General features: G+C 34.2%; 1 protein-coding gene across 2 annotated transcripts in view; it reads left to right on the top strand.

Moving 5' to 3' along the window:
• ROCK1 (Rho associated coiled-coil containing protein kinase 1) overlaps positions 1-16,293 on the top strand; it is a 185,687-nt gene that overhangs the window by 141,825 nt on the left and 27,569 nt on the right. For both annotated transcript variants that reach the window (XM_012521871.4, XM_058277515.2), the window contains exons 19-27: positions 663-823; positions 2,966-3,150; positions 4,110-4,179; positions 5,095-5,189; positions 8,327-8,492; positions 9,578-9,671; positions 9,932-10,020; positions 13,119-13,307; positions 15,579-15,738. In XM_012521871.4, the coding sequence (XP_012377325.2) occupies positions 663-823; positions 2,966-3,150; positions 4,110-4,179; positions 5,095-5,189; positions 8,327-8,492; positions 9,578-9,671; positions 9,932-10,020; positions 13,119-13,307; positions 15,579-15,738 (1,209 nt within the window). The remainder of the gene's footprint in view (positions 1-662; positions 824-2,965; positions 3,151-4,109; positions 4,180-5,094; positions 5,190-8,326; positions 8,493-9,577; positions 9,672-9,931; positions 10,021-13,118; positions 13,308-15,578; positions 15,739-16,293) is intronic.

Genomic DNA, 16,293 nt, shown 5'->3' with positions numbered 1-16,293 from the left:
TACATTTATGAGAAAGTATTTTTAATGGAAAAAGCACACATTTAGAGTCATAAACTTCTCTTTGAATCCTTAAGGTGCAATTTACTAGTTGCAAGACCATGGAAAAATTACCTCTTGGACTTTAGTTACCGTATTTCAAAAATAGAGCCCCACTGTAGGTTAATATCTTCTGGTAATGTATCTGTGGAATCTTGTTTATCTGAGTTGCATAAATTATGGTTCCCATCACAGCCCAAAACTTCTTGAAACTTTTTTTTTAAACAAAACAAGTTACAGAGTAATAACCATACCTTTATTTTTCTGCTATTACCTATTCTAGCTCCATTTTTCTCCTTAGTTACTCCATTTTCTTTCCATCTATACTCTTCATCTTCTGGCCTGAGAATGGTACTAAACAATCTCTCATATCATTGAGTAAAGTCTCAATTTATAAGGTTTTATTTTATGATTTCACATATTTTCACATATTTTATAATTCCTTTCAGATGTCCGACTATACAAATAATTCAAATAACATTAAATCTTACATAATGAATAGTGCTGTTAGAATCCCAGGATAAAAACCATAGGGATACTTGGCACTTATTTGTTTTATGCAGCCCTTGTGAAGTGAAGAGTATTAGTCTTTCTCTTTAAATGTATGCTTGTACCTTGTTTTACAGAGATGAAAAAAAAGCTGAAGGAAGAGAGAGAAGCTCGAGAGAAGGCTGAAAATAGGATTGTTCAGACTGAGAAACAATGTTCCATGCTAGATGTTGATCTGAAACAGTCTCAGCAGAAGATAGAGCATTTGACTGAAAATAAAGAAAGGATGGAGGATGAAGTAAGAAAAATACATAGTACTGATTTTGTTCATCTTATAAAAAGAAACAGTCATAAGTAATGAGTGAACAGACAGGCTCTGTAAATTAAACAAGTCTCAGATGGATGAGATTTGAATGAAAACACTTATAAATATCTATGTTTACTGCTCTATTATCACCACTATATCTCTAGCTCCTGGAATTTTCTTCTTCAGATAGTTACAGAACATTCACTCTGTAGGGTCTGTATCATTTTGCTCCTCCTATGAAGAAACTGACATCTGCTTTAAAAAACAAAATCCTCTTTATTATAAGGAATCTCATACCCCCAAAAAGTATGCTCATAGGTTTTAAAATAAGTTTTAAAATGCATGGTCACAATCAGCTTAGATTGAGTGATTGAAAGCATAGAGTGTACATTGAGAGAGAAGCTAATAAAAAGACAAAATGACATTATATACTGATGCCTACTATATGTTTTATAGAAATTAATCATAAGATTAAAAGTATGTAATACATATAAATGAATTAAGGAGGAGAGAAAGGGGAGACCAGAATAACCAGGAAAACCTTCACAAAGGAGGTGTGAGATGTTTCCCAGAGATTGAGAAAGACTTAAAAGTTGATAATTTTAGAGTTAGAAGCTTGACTTGGTAGAGGGAATAATATTAGCTAAGATACGGAAAAAAGAATGAGGACTAAGTGGGTAATTGAGGGAGAATAAGGGATGTGGTCTCATCAGAGTTGAAGAGACATGTTGAGTAGACATGGAAGAAACATGGGGGCCAAAGTATTAATGGTCTTTAAAACTTCCATGGGACCTATACTTGAAAATACTGTTTTAGGAAAGTTAATCTGGCAATTGTGTATAGAATGGACTAAAAGGAAGAGAGATTAGAGATACCAGTTAGAGCCAGCATGCAGGAAGAAGGTATGTTCACAATTTTAAAGATAATTTTCAGTCATTTAAAAAATATTTTTAAACACTTATATATACCTGACTCTATGCTAGGATTTGGGGTTGCTAAGGTGAATTTATATAGGTATGGTCTTGACTTGTGGAACTTGGAGGGAAAGACAGACATTGAACTAATAATTATAAGCATGACAAGAATTAAAAAGGGAAATACCTAATGCTAGAGAATGGTATAACTAATCGTACTTGGGAACTAAGGAAGGCCTCACTAAGGAAATGACATTTAAGCGAGAACTATGGAATGAATAAATGAAGAAGAGAAGACACAGGGAAGGACATGTACTAGAACTGAGGTGAAGAAGAGCTTGTCTCATTTGAAGATCTAAAGAATATGATGGGATTGTAGAGTGTGACCAGTAATGGACTAGAGAAGTAGACAAGGAGCAGATCTTGAAGGGTATTGTAGGTCACTGTGAATTTTGAGTTTTAGTCCTAACAGCAAACAAGTACTCAATAAATATTTGTTGCATTGAATTCAACATACATTCAATTTGTTTTCTAAACTTTGGAGGGTCATGGAATAGAGCACATAAATATTTATGAATGAGCAGGTAACTTTAAATACTTCTTTGCAATGTCCCCAAAATTGGCTTTTATACTTACCTGACACTCTAGAATTTCCATGCTGGTTGGGGTAGAAAGATAACAGATTTTATTTCCAAGATCTCATCTTTGAAATTTGGAAATTAATTTGACTTAATAGTGAATTTTGCAATAATAAACACGTAGAACAGTGGAGACATTTTAGAATGTCAATATTCTCTATTAGTATAGAAATTATAATGTACTTGATTTTATTCTCATCAGGCAGCACTGGGGATCTGTGTCTCTTTTTATTGCGTCATCTTGCTGCATCCACTCCGTGTGTGTGGCACCACTCCTGGGTGAGCTACGGTTTTGCACTGGGTGGCTCTCCTTGCACAGATGTCACTCCTTGTGCGGGGGGCACCCTTATGCGGGGCATTCCTGCGTGGGCTGGCACTCCTTGTGTGCAGCAGCACTGCGTGTAGGTCACAAGAGCCAGGAGGCCCGGGGTATCAAACCCTTGAAACTCCTTTATGGTAGGCAGATGCTCTATCTGTTGAGCCACATCCGCTTCCCTATACTTGATTTTATTAGTATTCTTTCAACTAATGTCTAATAAATTATTAGAGGTTTAAGAGCCCAATTTTTTTTTCATTCATAGGTTAAGAATCTCACACTGCAACTGGAACAGGAATCAAATAAGCGACTCTTGTTACAAAATGAATTGAAGACTCAAGCGTTTGAGGCAGACAATTTAAAGGGTTTAGAAAAGCAGATGAAACAGGAAATAAATACTTTATTGGAAGCAAAGAGATTATTAGAATTTGAGTTGGCTCAGCTTACAAAGTAAGTTGTAAAAATAACATTCTTGATTATTTTCTTCTTTATGCTCAGCAGTTGCTTATGTGTTTGATATTTTATGTATAATTTATGGATTTAGAGTTTGTAAAAGAAACACTTAGAGAAAAGCATTTAGAAAAGCATTTAAAAATAATTTACTTGCAAAGAAGGTTTGCAAATTTGTTTTGGAAGGATAGGCTCACCATATAAAAATACAGGTATTTTTTAAAGAGAGGGAAAAAACATTATGAAGAGTTGTAAGTAAGTCGGTTTATGATGGAAAAGCAACGTTTTTTTCATATCAGTTTTAAATCTGCTGAAGGCGTCATGTTTCTTCACACATTAGCATTGGAAAAATTAGGGGAAAACTTCTTTCTATTAGGAATTCTGTAACTTAAAGGAAAGATTCGTGGTGTTTCATTATTTTAAGAATTAGAATTAAAAATCGTGGTCCTATTTTTTGTTTGTTTGTTTTGTTGTGTTTCTTTGGATTCATTTCCACCCTTTGTATGCTTAACTAGCCACAATATATAGCACTGAATATTTCTTATTACTCATTAAACATTTTAGTTCTCTGTTTTTAATTGGGTACATACTACCTAAAACATTTAAAATGTATCTCTAAGGCTTCTTTCCCTTACAAAAATGTACACAAAAAACATATCAATTTCATTTTTGCAGTTGGGATTGATCCACAATTAATTTTCTCCTAGAAGGTGACCATCAGTAGAAAAGGGTTCCCTCTACTTTGCATAGCATCGTTTTTTAAGAAACAAAGTGAAACCAAATATCTTGTCCTAACCAAATAACAAGTAAAGTAATGCTATGTAATGAAGTATGAAGTATGCTATTTTTTAAAAGATGATTTTAGTAAATGTTTTTATTTTAGCAGCTTTAACAAACAAAGAATAATATAAAGCCTAGTATAAATAGGTACTTCTGTTTACTATCTTTTTTATTTGAAGACAATATAGAGGAAATGAAGGACAGATGCGGGAACTACAAGATCAGCTTGAGGCTGAGCAATATTTCTCAGTAAGTAAGAATTGTTTTTAACATACAGACTCTTTCAAAACTTAACTTAAAAATGTTATTTCTATTTTTTATGAGGACTTTTGACTAAAAAGGTTTTCTTCCTTTATATCTTCATTTCTTCTTTTTTTCTGTAGAGTATCTAGTTTCCAGGTAAACTACCATATACTCATTTTATCTCATTCTTTCTGATGTTTTTAAAAAATTTTTTATAGAAAAACCTTCTTCTTAACCCCTGCCCCCATCCTATATCTTCATTTCTGTATTTTATTTCTGAATCTGAGTTGATGGTCTTAAAAAGTTGTGAAGAAATGAACATTTTTGTGTAGACATTTCTAGAATTTCCACCAAACTAGGGCTATAATACTTTGTTTTAAGGTTTCTATTTGCCCAGTAGCAAGTCCTGGGGTTAGAGTACCAATATTATCATTATGGCTTAGGTATACACGTTTCATATTACACTGGCCTTTGAGTTGTAGATATAACTAATATTTACTTTCTGTCACTACTGATTATTTTTTCCTATTTTAGAATTTCATATACATGGACTCGTGGTGTGTACTCTTTTGTGCCTAGCTTCTTTTACTCAGCAAAATATTTTTAGATTTATCACATTGAATTTATGAATAATTCATTCCTTTTTATTACTAAGTACTATGTATATACTACAATTATTAAATTCATGCATCTGTTAATGGATATGTGGGTTGTTTCCAGTTTTAAGCTACTATGAATAAAGCTGCAATGAAAATTCATGTAAAAGACTTTTTGTGGATATACATTTGCATTTTTCATGTGTATATACTTTGGAGTAGAATTATTGGATCATCTGTTAGTCATTTAACTTTATAAAAAAACTTCCAGAATTGTTTTTAAATCACCATAAACACTTATTTCTTCTTGGCACTTATTTTGCAGACCCTTTATAAAACCCAGGTAAAGGAACTTAAAGAAGAAGTTGAAGAAAAAAACAGAGAAAATTTAAAGAAAATACAGGAACTACAAAATGAAAAGTATGTCCATTTTACTTTAGAGCAAGAATTGGTACTACAACAAAGTATTCTTAACTTAAATTTAAGTTTAAAGATAGTAGATTTGCCATTATTCTGATGGTAATGTAAGTTATGGTTTTTACTTTCAAGTACTTCAGAAACAAGTCAGGAGACATAGTTAAGGTTTGAGGGTTATTAAAAGTTGCTATTTTAACATATTTAAGAGGCATACCTTATCTTACCGTATGAAATTAAGAGAACATTCCCAAAAGAAGTGACAACTAAGTTGATAATTAAAGGAAAAGTGGAATTAGCCAGAGAATGGCATGTGAGGATGGGGCACAGTATGGACAAAGGCTAGTCTGTGATTTAGGGAACTGCAGATGGTTTAATTTGTAGGCAGGGAGGCAGTTGGTTACAGGTAAGGCTAGATAGATAAACCTGAATCATATTACAAAGGGCCTTATATGTCATACTGGTGAATTTGGTGTTACAAACATTGATAACTGGGAACAAATGAGGAGTTGGGCAAAACTGGGTGGTTACAGCAAATCCAATTATACAGCCATTGAAATAATAAAGATATAAAATTACAGTGTAAGTTGGCAGTAGAAAGAAGAGAAGTACACAGAAAAAGATAAGAAAGTCAAAGCAGTAGGACCTGTAGATTTGGAAGCCTTGGGCTAAAGTTTAGGGAAAATTTTAGGTCGGCTCTCAACTTTCTGACCAAGACAATTCAATTGATGGTGGTGGTATTCCCTGAGTTAAGGAACAACAAGTTTGTGAAATAAGGAGAGAGGAGGAGACTTTCCATTTTATACCTGTTAAATTTTAGGTGCCTGTGGGATTTCTAAATAGAAATGACTTCCAGGTAGTTGGGCTTATCACTTCAGAATTCAGAAGAAAGTTAGGACTTGAGACCATTTTGACAATCATTATATACAGAAACCCACTAAGATGAGATTTGCTAAGGCTATTGTATATATCAGTCCATAAACTCAGCAGTCTATGAAGCCATACATATAACCAGGTTGAACTTAGTTGGGTCTAAGTACATTACATTTATTGTGTGAGTTTTGGGGGATTGTAACAATCTGAAGAATTCACTTCTCTAATTCCAGCCACTTGCTGCCACATGAAAATATTGACCCAGTGTTTCAAGATCTTCTGATTTTTTAAGAGAAGCCAGTTTTATGTAAAATATTGCCAAGCTCTATTTTAATAGTGTTTGTGTGTGTCAGGAGAGGGGTAGGGAATCATCTGTGGGCTCATTTGGCCTTCTCAGACAAAACATTGTGGCCTCTAATGTACAATGAAAAGACACAAGGACTGATGACAGAATACTAGCTTATATGGTTTTAAATAATGGGCAAAAGAAGGAAAAGTAAGACGTCATCAATAGAGCAAGAAGAAATCAGAGTGGAATGTCACACAAGCTAGGCAAATAGAATATGTCAAGAAAGAAAAAGTGATTGAAAGTGCCAAATAATGCAGAAAAGCCAAGTAAAAAAAATCCATTATATTTAAACATAGAGAGATTGAAGTTATCTTGGGGAGGACAGTTCCTAAATGGTGATGAATGAATATACTAGATTAAAATGAATAGGATGAGTAGAAATAGAACATAGTATAGACAACCAGCCACATTGGCCTCCTCCTTACTGTCTGACTCATCCCTAGTCAGATTTTTGCAGTCATCACTCTACCAGAACAACACTTCTCAAAATCACTTGTGACTCCCAAATAGTTAAAGACAATAATCAGTTTTCAGTCCTCATCTTGTGTAATATAACAGAAGCATTTGACATAATTAGTCTCTCTTTCTTGAAAAAATCTCTTCACTTGGCTTCTATGAAACTTTGTCCTATTTTCCTCTTATTCACCTGGCTACTCTCAGCCTCCTTTGCTCCTTTGTCCATTCTCATCTTTATGACCTATGTAAGTTTAGAGGGCCCAAGGGATCACTCACTACTTGTCATCCTCCAGTCTCATGGCTTTTAAATAGCAGCTATGTAAAAGAAGATTCTCCCTCAAATTCCAGAGTTGTTATATCCAACTGCCTAAGAAGCATCTCATATTTAACAAGTCCAGAAAAAATTCCTGATTCCCTCACCTTACTAGCCTGCTCCTCCCTGTCTTCCCATTGCAGTAATTAGCAATTCTAGACTGGTTGTTCCAGTCAAAAACTTGGAGTCATCGCTGTTTGACCTTTCCTCTCTTATTGTTCTCCATGCCATACTGTATTTTACTCTTTTAAATTATCTGTCTCACTAATGTCCTGAAAGCACTCACTGAAAGCAGGGACTTTGTTACCAATGTATGCTACTTCCTAGAACAGTGCTTGGGACATAGTAAACATTCAAATATTTGTTGAGTGAATATTTCTTTTTTATAGTTACTATGTGTCTCTTCCCAATTTGTATTACTCTCTTACTTGAAAATAGGAGGTAGAATTCATTCATTCATTCATTCAGTAAATGTACCTTGAGATTCTCTTACACTGGGGATACAGTGGTGACCATGACAGGCTCTTTGGTAAGTGCAGGTGAACTAGAGTGATTTCATCCTGGTCTGAATTTCACTTCTGAAAAGGTTTAGAGTATAATTTCCGGGGCGCATTCTTAGAATAATTTATAGTGGTTTGCAAATGTAAGTCTCCATAATCTTACTGAATTTCAGAGCTATAAGGGACCTCACAAATAATTTAGTTTAGCCCTCATTCTGTAGATTTGAGTAAAGCAAGCTCCAGAGTATAAGAAAATTGTGCAGTTTCCTTACCTGTTAGGTAGTGATAGAATAAGGGTCCAAGTCTGCCTTCCTGATTTGTAAGCCAATGACTTTTCCACTATGCCATGCGCCTTTCCTTTCAAATCCACAAGAAGTTCCTATTCAGAAGTAGACTACTGGCCATTGTTGCAATTTCTTAGTTAAGCACAATAGCAGTTAGAAGATTAAAGCACTTAGACTTTTGTAGTTTGACAACGTGTAAAAGGTTAAATTCATTGCTTTTATGGAAAGTTTATAATGGATTTTAAGTTTAAGCAATAAAATAGCCATTCTTTTTATCATTTAAAGATTATCATGTTTTAAGTATGTGATTAAATTGGAAGAATGAGCTGTATTTGTTTATACCCATATCTCTTGAAAATCTGTTGCAGAGAAACTCTTGCTACTCAGCTGGACCTTGCAGAAACGAAAGCTGAATCTGAGCAGTTGGCTCGAGGGCTTTTGGAAGAACAGTATTTTGAATTGACCCAAGAAAGCAAGAAAGCTGCTTCAAGAAATAGACAGGAGATTACAGATAAAGATCATACTGTTAGTCGGGTAAGTGTGTTAGTCAGTTGTATGAGTAAAATTGATTTAAGTGTAAACGTAAGTGTGTATGTATGCATATTTACTTATACAGCACACGGATGTCATTCTATATTTGTATATAAAATATAATCCAAAACAACTCTTAATGATTGAAACTCTTATTCAGTGTATTGTATTTTTTTCCTTTCTGGATGTAGATCTTATTAGTTATATTTCACATGAAGGAATGCTTAGCTTACATTAATTGAATGTATTTTCTTTTTATATTGTAACTGATCATTAGACTGTATGGGCCAGAATTCTGTGAAATTACACAGAAACGATTTTAAGGTGAAAAATTTGTGGCTGATTTACAAATGCCTTCTAGGAAAACAAAATCATGGCCACAAATACTTACCTATTTCTAAGATTTATATAATAGTCTATTTAGAATCACGAGGCTAAAAAAGGGAATAAAAATTTTTTTGAAACCACCATCAGATGCATTGATTTCAATGGGCTTTGGTTCAAAACCTCGTTTTTCCCTTTGAAAGTTATGTGATCTTAGCAGGTTGCTTTAACTTCTCTAAGACTAATTTCTCATCTATAAAACAAATAATAATGCATACTCATACGTTTGTTATAAAGATTAAATAGTTGTTAAAAAGATTAATGTAGAATGGTCAACAAATTCATTAATAAAAATAATCAGTCAGTAAATGCTTTTATTGTTTTTATCATCATTATTCATGAAGAAACAAGGCCTAGAAAAATACTGATTTGCCCAGGACCACATAGTAGGTTAACAGCAGAGCTAAAACTAAGTACAAATTTCTGAGCTCCCAGTCTAGTTATCTTCCCATTACATTATTCTTTCTTTCATTCATGTATATTTTGGAATAATTATTGGAAACTAGCAATTGTTTTAAAATGTTCTGAATTTAATTATATCCACATATTTTAAATGAGAAACCCAGCATTTTCTGTAGTTAAGCAGTATATGAGTTGTCCTCAACTATGGAAAATATGAAGTATTATTACCTTCAAGTTTATTTCTTTAAATATGAGCTATGGCAAAAAAAGGTGTAACTTAAATCTTTGTGTGCTCTGTTTAGCTAGAAGAAACAAACAGCATGCTAACCAAAGATAATGAATTACTAAGGAAAGAAAATGAAGAGCTAACTGAAAACATGAAAAAAGCAGAGGAAGGTATGTAGGTTTTTTTAAAAAAATCATAATGCTAAATCAAGTTCAGAGATAAATATTTAGCTATTTATGTTTTATGTTAGGTTTTTGAAATATTTGTTTTTATATATTAAATAATTTGTGTAGCCTTAAGAATTATCTTTTGTTACTGAAAGTTACTGTGTAGTGTATACTAATTTGATTAAGGGCATTGTTAATTTGGAATGCAGAAAATTAAATTATTTAATGACATACAGTAAAATTTTGTGTAATTTCTTGAACAGAATATAAATCGAAGAAGGAAGAAGAGATCAGTAATCTTAAAGCTGCCTTTGAAAAGAATATCAATACAGAACGAACCCTTAAAACACAGGTATACTTGTTCTTAGCCTTTTCTGTGTGTTCATATTTGAGAATCATATATTCACAAAATTAATGTTTGTTCTTTATGTACTTTCTCTTAAAACTAAGGTTATAAGGTTTATACTTTCCATTGGAGTAAATTATGTACAATTTATATACCTTCTCATATTCTGTATTTAATGAGAATATAAAATAGAAGGCTTATTCATAAAATGGGATTTACACCAATTTAAGAAAACTAGCTCATCTAGTAATTTGAGTAGTAACTTGTTTTAGATTGTTTTAGATTGTGTAGAAGAGGAGCTGTAATTGACAGTGGGAAAACATATTGAAAAGAAGACAGACTTGTTTGAAACCAAGAGAAGATTTGGGAATAAGTATGACATTATAGGAGTGGATATAGGACTTTGCTTTGTATTTAAGGATATATCTAGATCAGATTTTTTTCCCCTAAAACTGGATTTCTTACCATTTTTATGAAGTTATTCAGTAGTTTAAATTTTTCATAAGTCTCCATGTTTCAAGGTTGATTTTACAGTAAGATAAATATTTTCCACTTTTTATTAAAAGATTTTAATAGACTCTTTATCATTAGTCTACTGCCGCTCTAATCAGTCCTTCATATTCTACTAATCTTTCCGTGAAAGATTGAATTTTCAGTTGAAAATCCTTCAGTGAAGGTTTTATTTACCTTTATACTAAGACAGAGACCGTGAAGAAAAAGATTAGCATTTATTAGATAAAAGGCCAAGTATCTTTGGAGCCAAAAATAACGCAAAGTTAAAGGAAAAACGGGAAAATATTTATAGCACATATGAATAGATATAAATATAAAAAACACCTGAAATTAAGAAAAGGATCTTTCAACAGAAAGGAAGGGTAGCAATTCAGAGAAAAAGAAATGGGATAGCAAATTAAAAAAAAATGGTCAACCCAATAAAACCAAGAAGTAAAGAGTAAAACAAAAATGAGGTATCTTTTTGACAGTGAGACTGGCAGATATTTAAATGAGATGTAATACCTAGATTTGGTAAGAAAAGGGAAGAAATAAATTTTTTCACTATATGAGGGAGTAAACTTTAAGAACAGTTTAACAGACTAAAACATTTTAGTGTGCGTGTTCTTTAACCAGTAACTGCACACTAAGGAATTTATCCTATATAAATGCTCAAAAAATATATATACAAACATACTTACGGTTTTGTTTTTTGTTTTGTTTTGTCTTTTCTTTAGGAGGTACTGGGAATTGAACTCAGGACCTCATATATAGGAAACAGGTGATCAGCCACTGAGCTACATCTGCTCCCCTGCAGCATTGGTTTATTGTTTTTTGGTTGTTTTTTTAAAGATTTTTTTCTTATCCCCCCCACTTGCCACTTGCTTACTGTCTGCTCTCTGTGGCCATTCACTGCGTGTTCTTCTGTGTCTGTTTGTCTCCCTTTGTTGCGTCATCTTGCTGCACCAGCTCTCTGCAGGCATGGGCCATCAGATCTCCATGGGCATGGGCCAGCTTATCTTTACAAGGAGGCCCTGGGAAGCAAACCCAGGACCACCCATATGGTAGACGGGAGCCCAATCGAGAGCCACTTCTGCTTCCCTGCAGCATTAGTTTTAATAGTGAAAAAATAAAAATAATCCACTGTCCATCAATGTAGCATTAATAAATAATGATACATCCATACAGTGGAATGCAGAGGAGCCACTGGAAATAAATGAGGTGGATTTATATGTAGTTACATGGGAACATAGTATTTACCATGATACATGATATAGTTTTTTTTTTTTTAATGTGAAAGTAATTTAGATTTATTAAATGGTTTGGCTTTACTTTGGAGAACCCAAGTTATTTCTTTTTTTTTTTTTTCCCCAAATTCTACTCAATTTATTCATTTTTTTAAAAGATATTACATTAAAAAAAATGAGGTCCCCATTCGCCCCCACCGCCCCACCGTCCCCACCCCAACCACTCCCCCCCAATAACACTCTCCCCCATCATCATGTCACATCCATTGCATCTGGTGAGTACATCTCTGGGCATCGCTGCACCCCGTGTTCCACACCATAGCCCACACATGATATAGCATTAAATGAAAAAAAAAAAAGTTGCAGCAAAGAATGTGCAACATGATTCCAATTTTTAATTTAAATATATATGTAATCTGTTCATGACTGGGGAAAGTCTAAAAGATATACACCCAGTTATATATATATTTATATATTCAGGGTCTTCATATCCTAGATGGGACCTAATCAACATGGAAATGGTAATGGCTAAGTTTGAGGGTTTTTTTTCTGTCTTAATTGAAAAAATCTACTCTCTCTCTCTCTCTCTCTCTCTCTATATATATATATATATATATATAACATTATTGCTGAAGAAGTGTACATGACTTATGTTTTGCTATTTAAGTAGCTAATTTCACATGCTTTTAACAGTTCTTTCTCATTTGGGGCTTTTTTTTTTCTTCTAGCAAAAGGGGTTAGCCATAAAAATATTTAAATTTCCTTTTACTTTCAAGAGGGCCTCAGTATGGCCTCATCAAGCATCCCGCGCCCTGCTTTCTTCCTCTGCTACCATCTCTGACTCCTCTCCCTCATACAATTTCCTCTTTACTTATCCAACTCCTATCTTTTTTTTAAGAAACATGGACAGCTGTGCAGGTAATCCAGAAAGCCTTCACTAGCCACTTCAAATCTCTGTTAGGTACTGCTTCCATAGCCTCTTTCTTCTTACTTCTCTGTACTGTAATATTTATTTGATCCCTTCATCAGATGAGGATGCCTTTGGGGCATTACTTTATTTTCTGTCTCTTTATCTATTGCCTGTCAGAGTACCTACAACATAATACATACCTGGATTGTTGCAGAATGATGAATGGATGTTTGAAAGCCTATCTGACACCTACATTTGAACAGTGAAATAAGTCAGTAATAGTTAACTTGTGCTAACAGTTCTAATATTCCAGCCTTAATTAGGTTCTCCTAATTTCCACACGCAAAAGTTCTGCTTCCTGATTTTGAAGGGAAAAAAATACATTTTTAGAGAAAATTTAAGTTGGATGACTACCATATATATCCTTATTAATAATCTTTTAATTTACTAAATAGGCTGTTAATAAGCTGGCAGAAATAATGAATCGAAAAGACTTTAAAATTGATAGAAAGAAAGCTAATACACAAGATTTGAGAAAGAAGGAAAAGGAAAATCGAAAACTACAGCTGGAACTCAACCAGGAAAGAGAGAAATTCAACCAGATGGTAGTGAAACATCAGAAGGAACTGAATGACATGCAGGCGGTAAGGTTTGTGTGTGTGTGTAGAATTATGTTCTTAAATTGTTATTGCTCTATATATCTCTTATCTATTGATTTTGTTTAGACTGGAATTTTTTGTATAAAATACATATTTTGGTTTATACTCTCCACAATCTGAACATTATTACTTTGCAGGACAATTCCCATATCCCTAAAGTACCCCATGTTTTTTTTTTTTTTTTTTTTTGATTGATTGATTTATTTATTTAAATTCCCCCTCTCCCCTGGTTGTCTGTTCTTGGTGTCTATTTGCTGCATCTTGTTTCTTTGTCCGCTTCTGTTGTGCTTCTGTTGTCATCAGCGGCACGGGAAGTGTGGGCGGCGCCATTCCTGGGCAGGCTGCACTTTCTTTTCACGCTGGGCGGCTTTCCTCACGGGCGCACTCCTTGCGCGTGGGGCTCCCCCACGCGGGGGACACCCTTGGGTGGCACGGCACTCCTTGCGCGCATCAGCACTGCGCATGGCCAGCTCCACACGGGTCAAGGAGGCCCGGGGTTTGAACCGCGGACCTCCCATATGGTAGACGGACGCCCTAACCACTGGGCCAAAGTCCGTTTCCCTGAACATTATTACTTTGATAGCTGTCTGGATCTTGATGAACTAGAGAGATGCTCTGCTGACTATTAGCCATTGCAGCTGGAGTAATTTTTATCCATTAGCAACTGCTTGATTAGTGGCCCTACTTTTAGAGAGACAACCAAGAGTTTTTCTTCTTTGGTTTTAGACTGAAGTTAGGTTATGGCCGCTATCATAAGTTGGCTATAGATGGAGTAGAGGTTATGAAGTATTGTAGCTTATTTGTTTTCCCAGTCAGGACTCACTTTTCTGAAATCAAAATATCAAGCTTGGGAAACGGACTTTGGCCCAGTGGTTAGGGCGTCCGTCTACCATATGGGAGGTCCGCGGTTCAAGCCCCGGGCCTCCTTGACCCGTGTGGAGCTGGCTATGCGCAGCGCTGATGCGCACAAGGAGTGCCGTGCCACGCAAGGGTGTCCCCTGCGTGGGGGAGCCCCACGCGCAAGGAGTGCGCCCGTGAGGAAAGCCGCCCAGCGTGAAAAGAAAGAGCAGCCTGCCCAGGAATGGCGCCGCCCACACTTCCCGTGCCGCTGACGACAACAGAAGCGGACAAAGAAACAAGACGCAGCAAAATAGACACCAAGAACAGACAACCAGGGGAGGGGGGGAAATTAAATAAATAAATAAATCTTTAAAAAATATATATATATATATCAAGCTTAATTTTTTAATACTTCCAAGGTTGTTGATCAAATAAAATGGACAACATGGTCTCTGGAATTAGACAGATTTAGACCCAAGCATTGACACCATCATTTATGTTTTAATGCCTTGTATTTTTTTAGAAAGTTGTATAAAGCAAGGAGGAAAGGAACTTATTCAGTGATCACTTGTTATTTGAAGCAATGTGTTACTGAAGAAGAGAACATGCATTTGTATTTTTACAGTGCATGGTAGTAAATATTCATGGTGTTTACTAAAATTTTTTTTATTCTTTTTATTAGAGAAGTTGTGTGTTTACAGAACAATCATACATAAAACACAGGATTCCTATACTCTATCCCATCACCAACATCTTATACTAGCGTAGAACATTTGTTATAATTGATGATAATACTATTTAATAATTGTACTTTTTTTTTTAACAGTAGTAACCAGAATTTATTGAAAGAGTCTATGTTCTAGGTTCTATATGAAGCAATTTCATGGATTACCTCATTTAAAACACCCAATACACATGCCTATGAAATATGTCCTTTTTTTTTCTCTCCCCTTCCCCCCATGTCCTTTTTTAATTGCATTTCTTTTTTAAATTAGAAGTTGTTAAAAAAAAAAGAAGTTGTAGATCTACAGAAAAATCATGTAAAAAATACAGCATTCCCATATACCTCTCCTATTACTGGTACTTTGCGTTAGTGTGGTACTTTTGTTATAATTGATGGAAGTTTTAAACAGTACTATCGTCTCATAGTTTATATTAGGTGTGTTTTTCCCTATATACCTCCCTATTATTACTACCTTGTATTAGTGTCATACATTTGTTAAAATTCATAAAAACATTCTTATAATTATATTATTAACTATAGTGCATCATCTACAGTAGGGTTCACAGTGTTACACAGTTCTGTGTTTACTGTAAATTTTTATATTAACAATTTAGGTTACTTGTTATTTATATTTTATTTTATTCTTAATATTGGAAATTTTTATTCTTTTTATTGATATTTTTCAAAAATAGCAATTGGTAGAAGAATGTACACATAGAAATGAGCTTCAAATGCAGTTGGCTAGCAAAGAGAGTGATATTGAGCAATTGCGTGCTAAACTTTTGGACCTTTCGGATTCTACAAGTGTTGCTAGTTTTCCTAGTGCTGATGAAACGGATGGAAACCTTCCAGGTAAGAAAATTTCTATTACTTTTTTCAAGTTTCCTTAAATGTCATGGAAATAAACATATGTTTCATTTGATTTTCTACCTTTTTTTCATTTTGTCCATGGATCCTTAAGGAATTTTTGTTTCTGATAGCCACAGCCTGATGATAATATATACTTAATGTATTTTATAGAAAAAAATCAGTCCTACGCAAGCTGAGACTATTAAAATAGACCCGAGAAGCTCTACTTGAATAGAAACATGAGAAGGTTTATGAATCTATATCAAGCAGCCTAACTCCGTGGTTAAAGCCCAAAGCTGTTTAAGGAAGATTACATGTCTTTTCATAAGTAGGAGCACTTTAATAAGTTTTAAGTATTCTTGTGCTAAAACCAAGAATTGTACTTCATAATTAGAACAACAGCAGTTATATATAGAAGCCCACCTAATACTAGCAATAAACTTTAATCAGACTTTTAATGTTAAGTTTCAAGTTTGGAGATATAAATAAAAGGAGTTGAGAGATACAGTAAGGGAGCAAGAAGTCAAATAAAGGCAGAAGTGAGTGGCTAGGATTTCA

The sequence above is a fragment of the Dasypus novemcinctus genome, chromosome 16 (assembly GCF_030445035.2).
Source record: "Dasypus novemcinctus isolate mDasNov1 chromosome 16, mDasNov1.1.hap2, whole genome shotgun sequence".
Taxonomy (NCBI): domain Eukaryota; kingdom Metazoa; phylum Chordata; class Mammalia; order Cingulata; family Dasypodidae; genus Dasypus; species Dasypus novemcinctus.
Note: the sequence above shows the minus strand (reverse complement) of the source record. Positions and strands in the feature narration are given on the sequence as shown.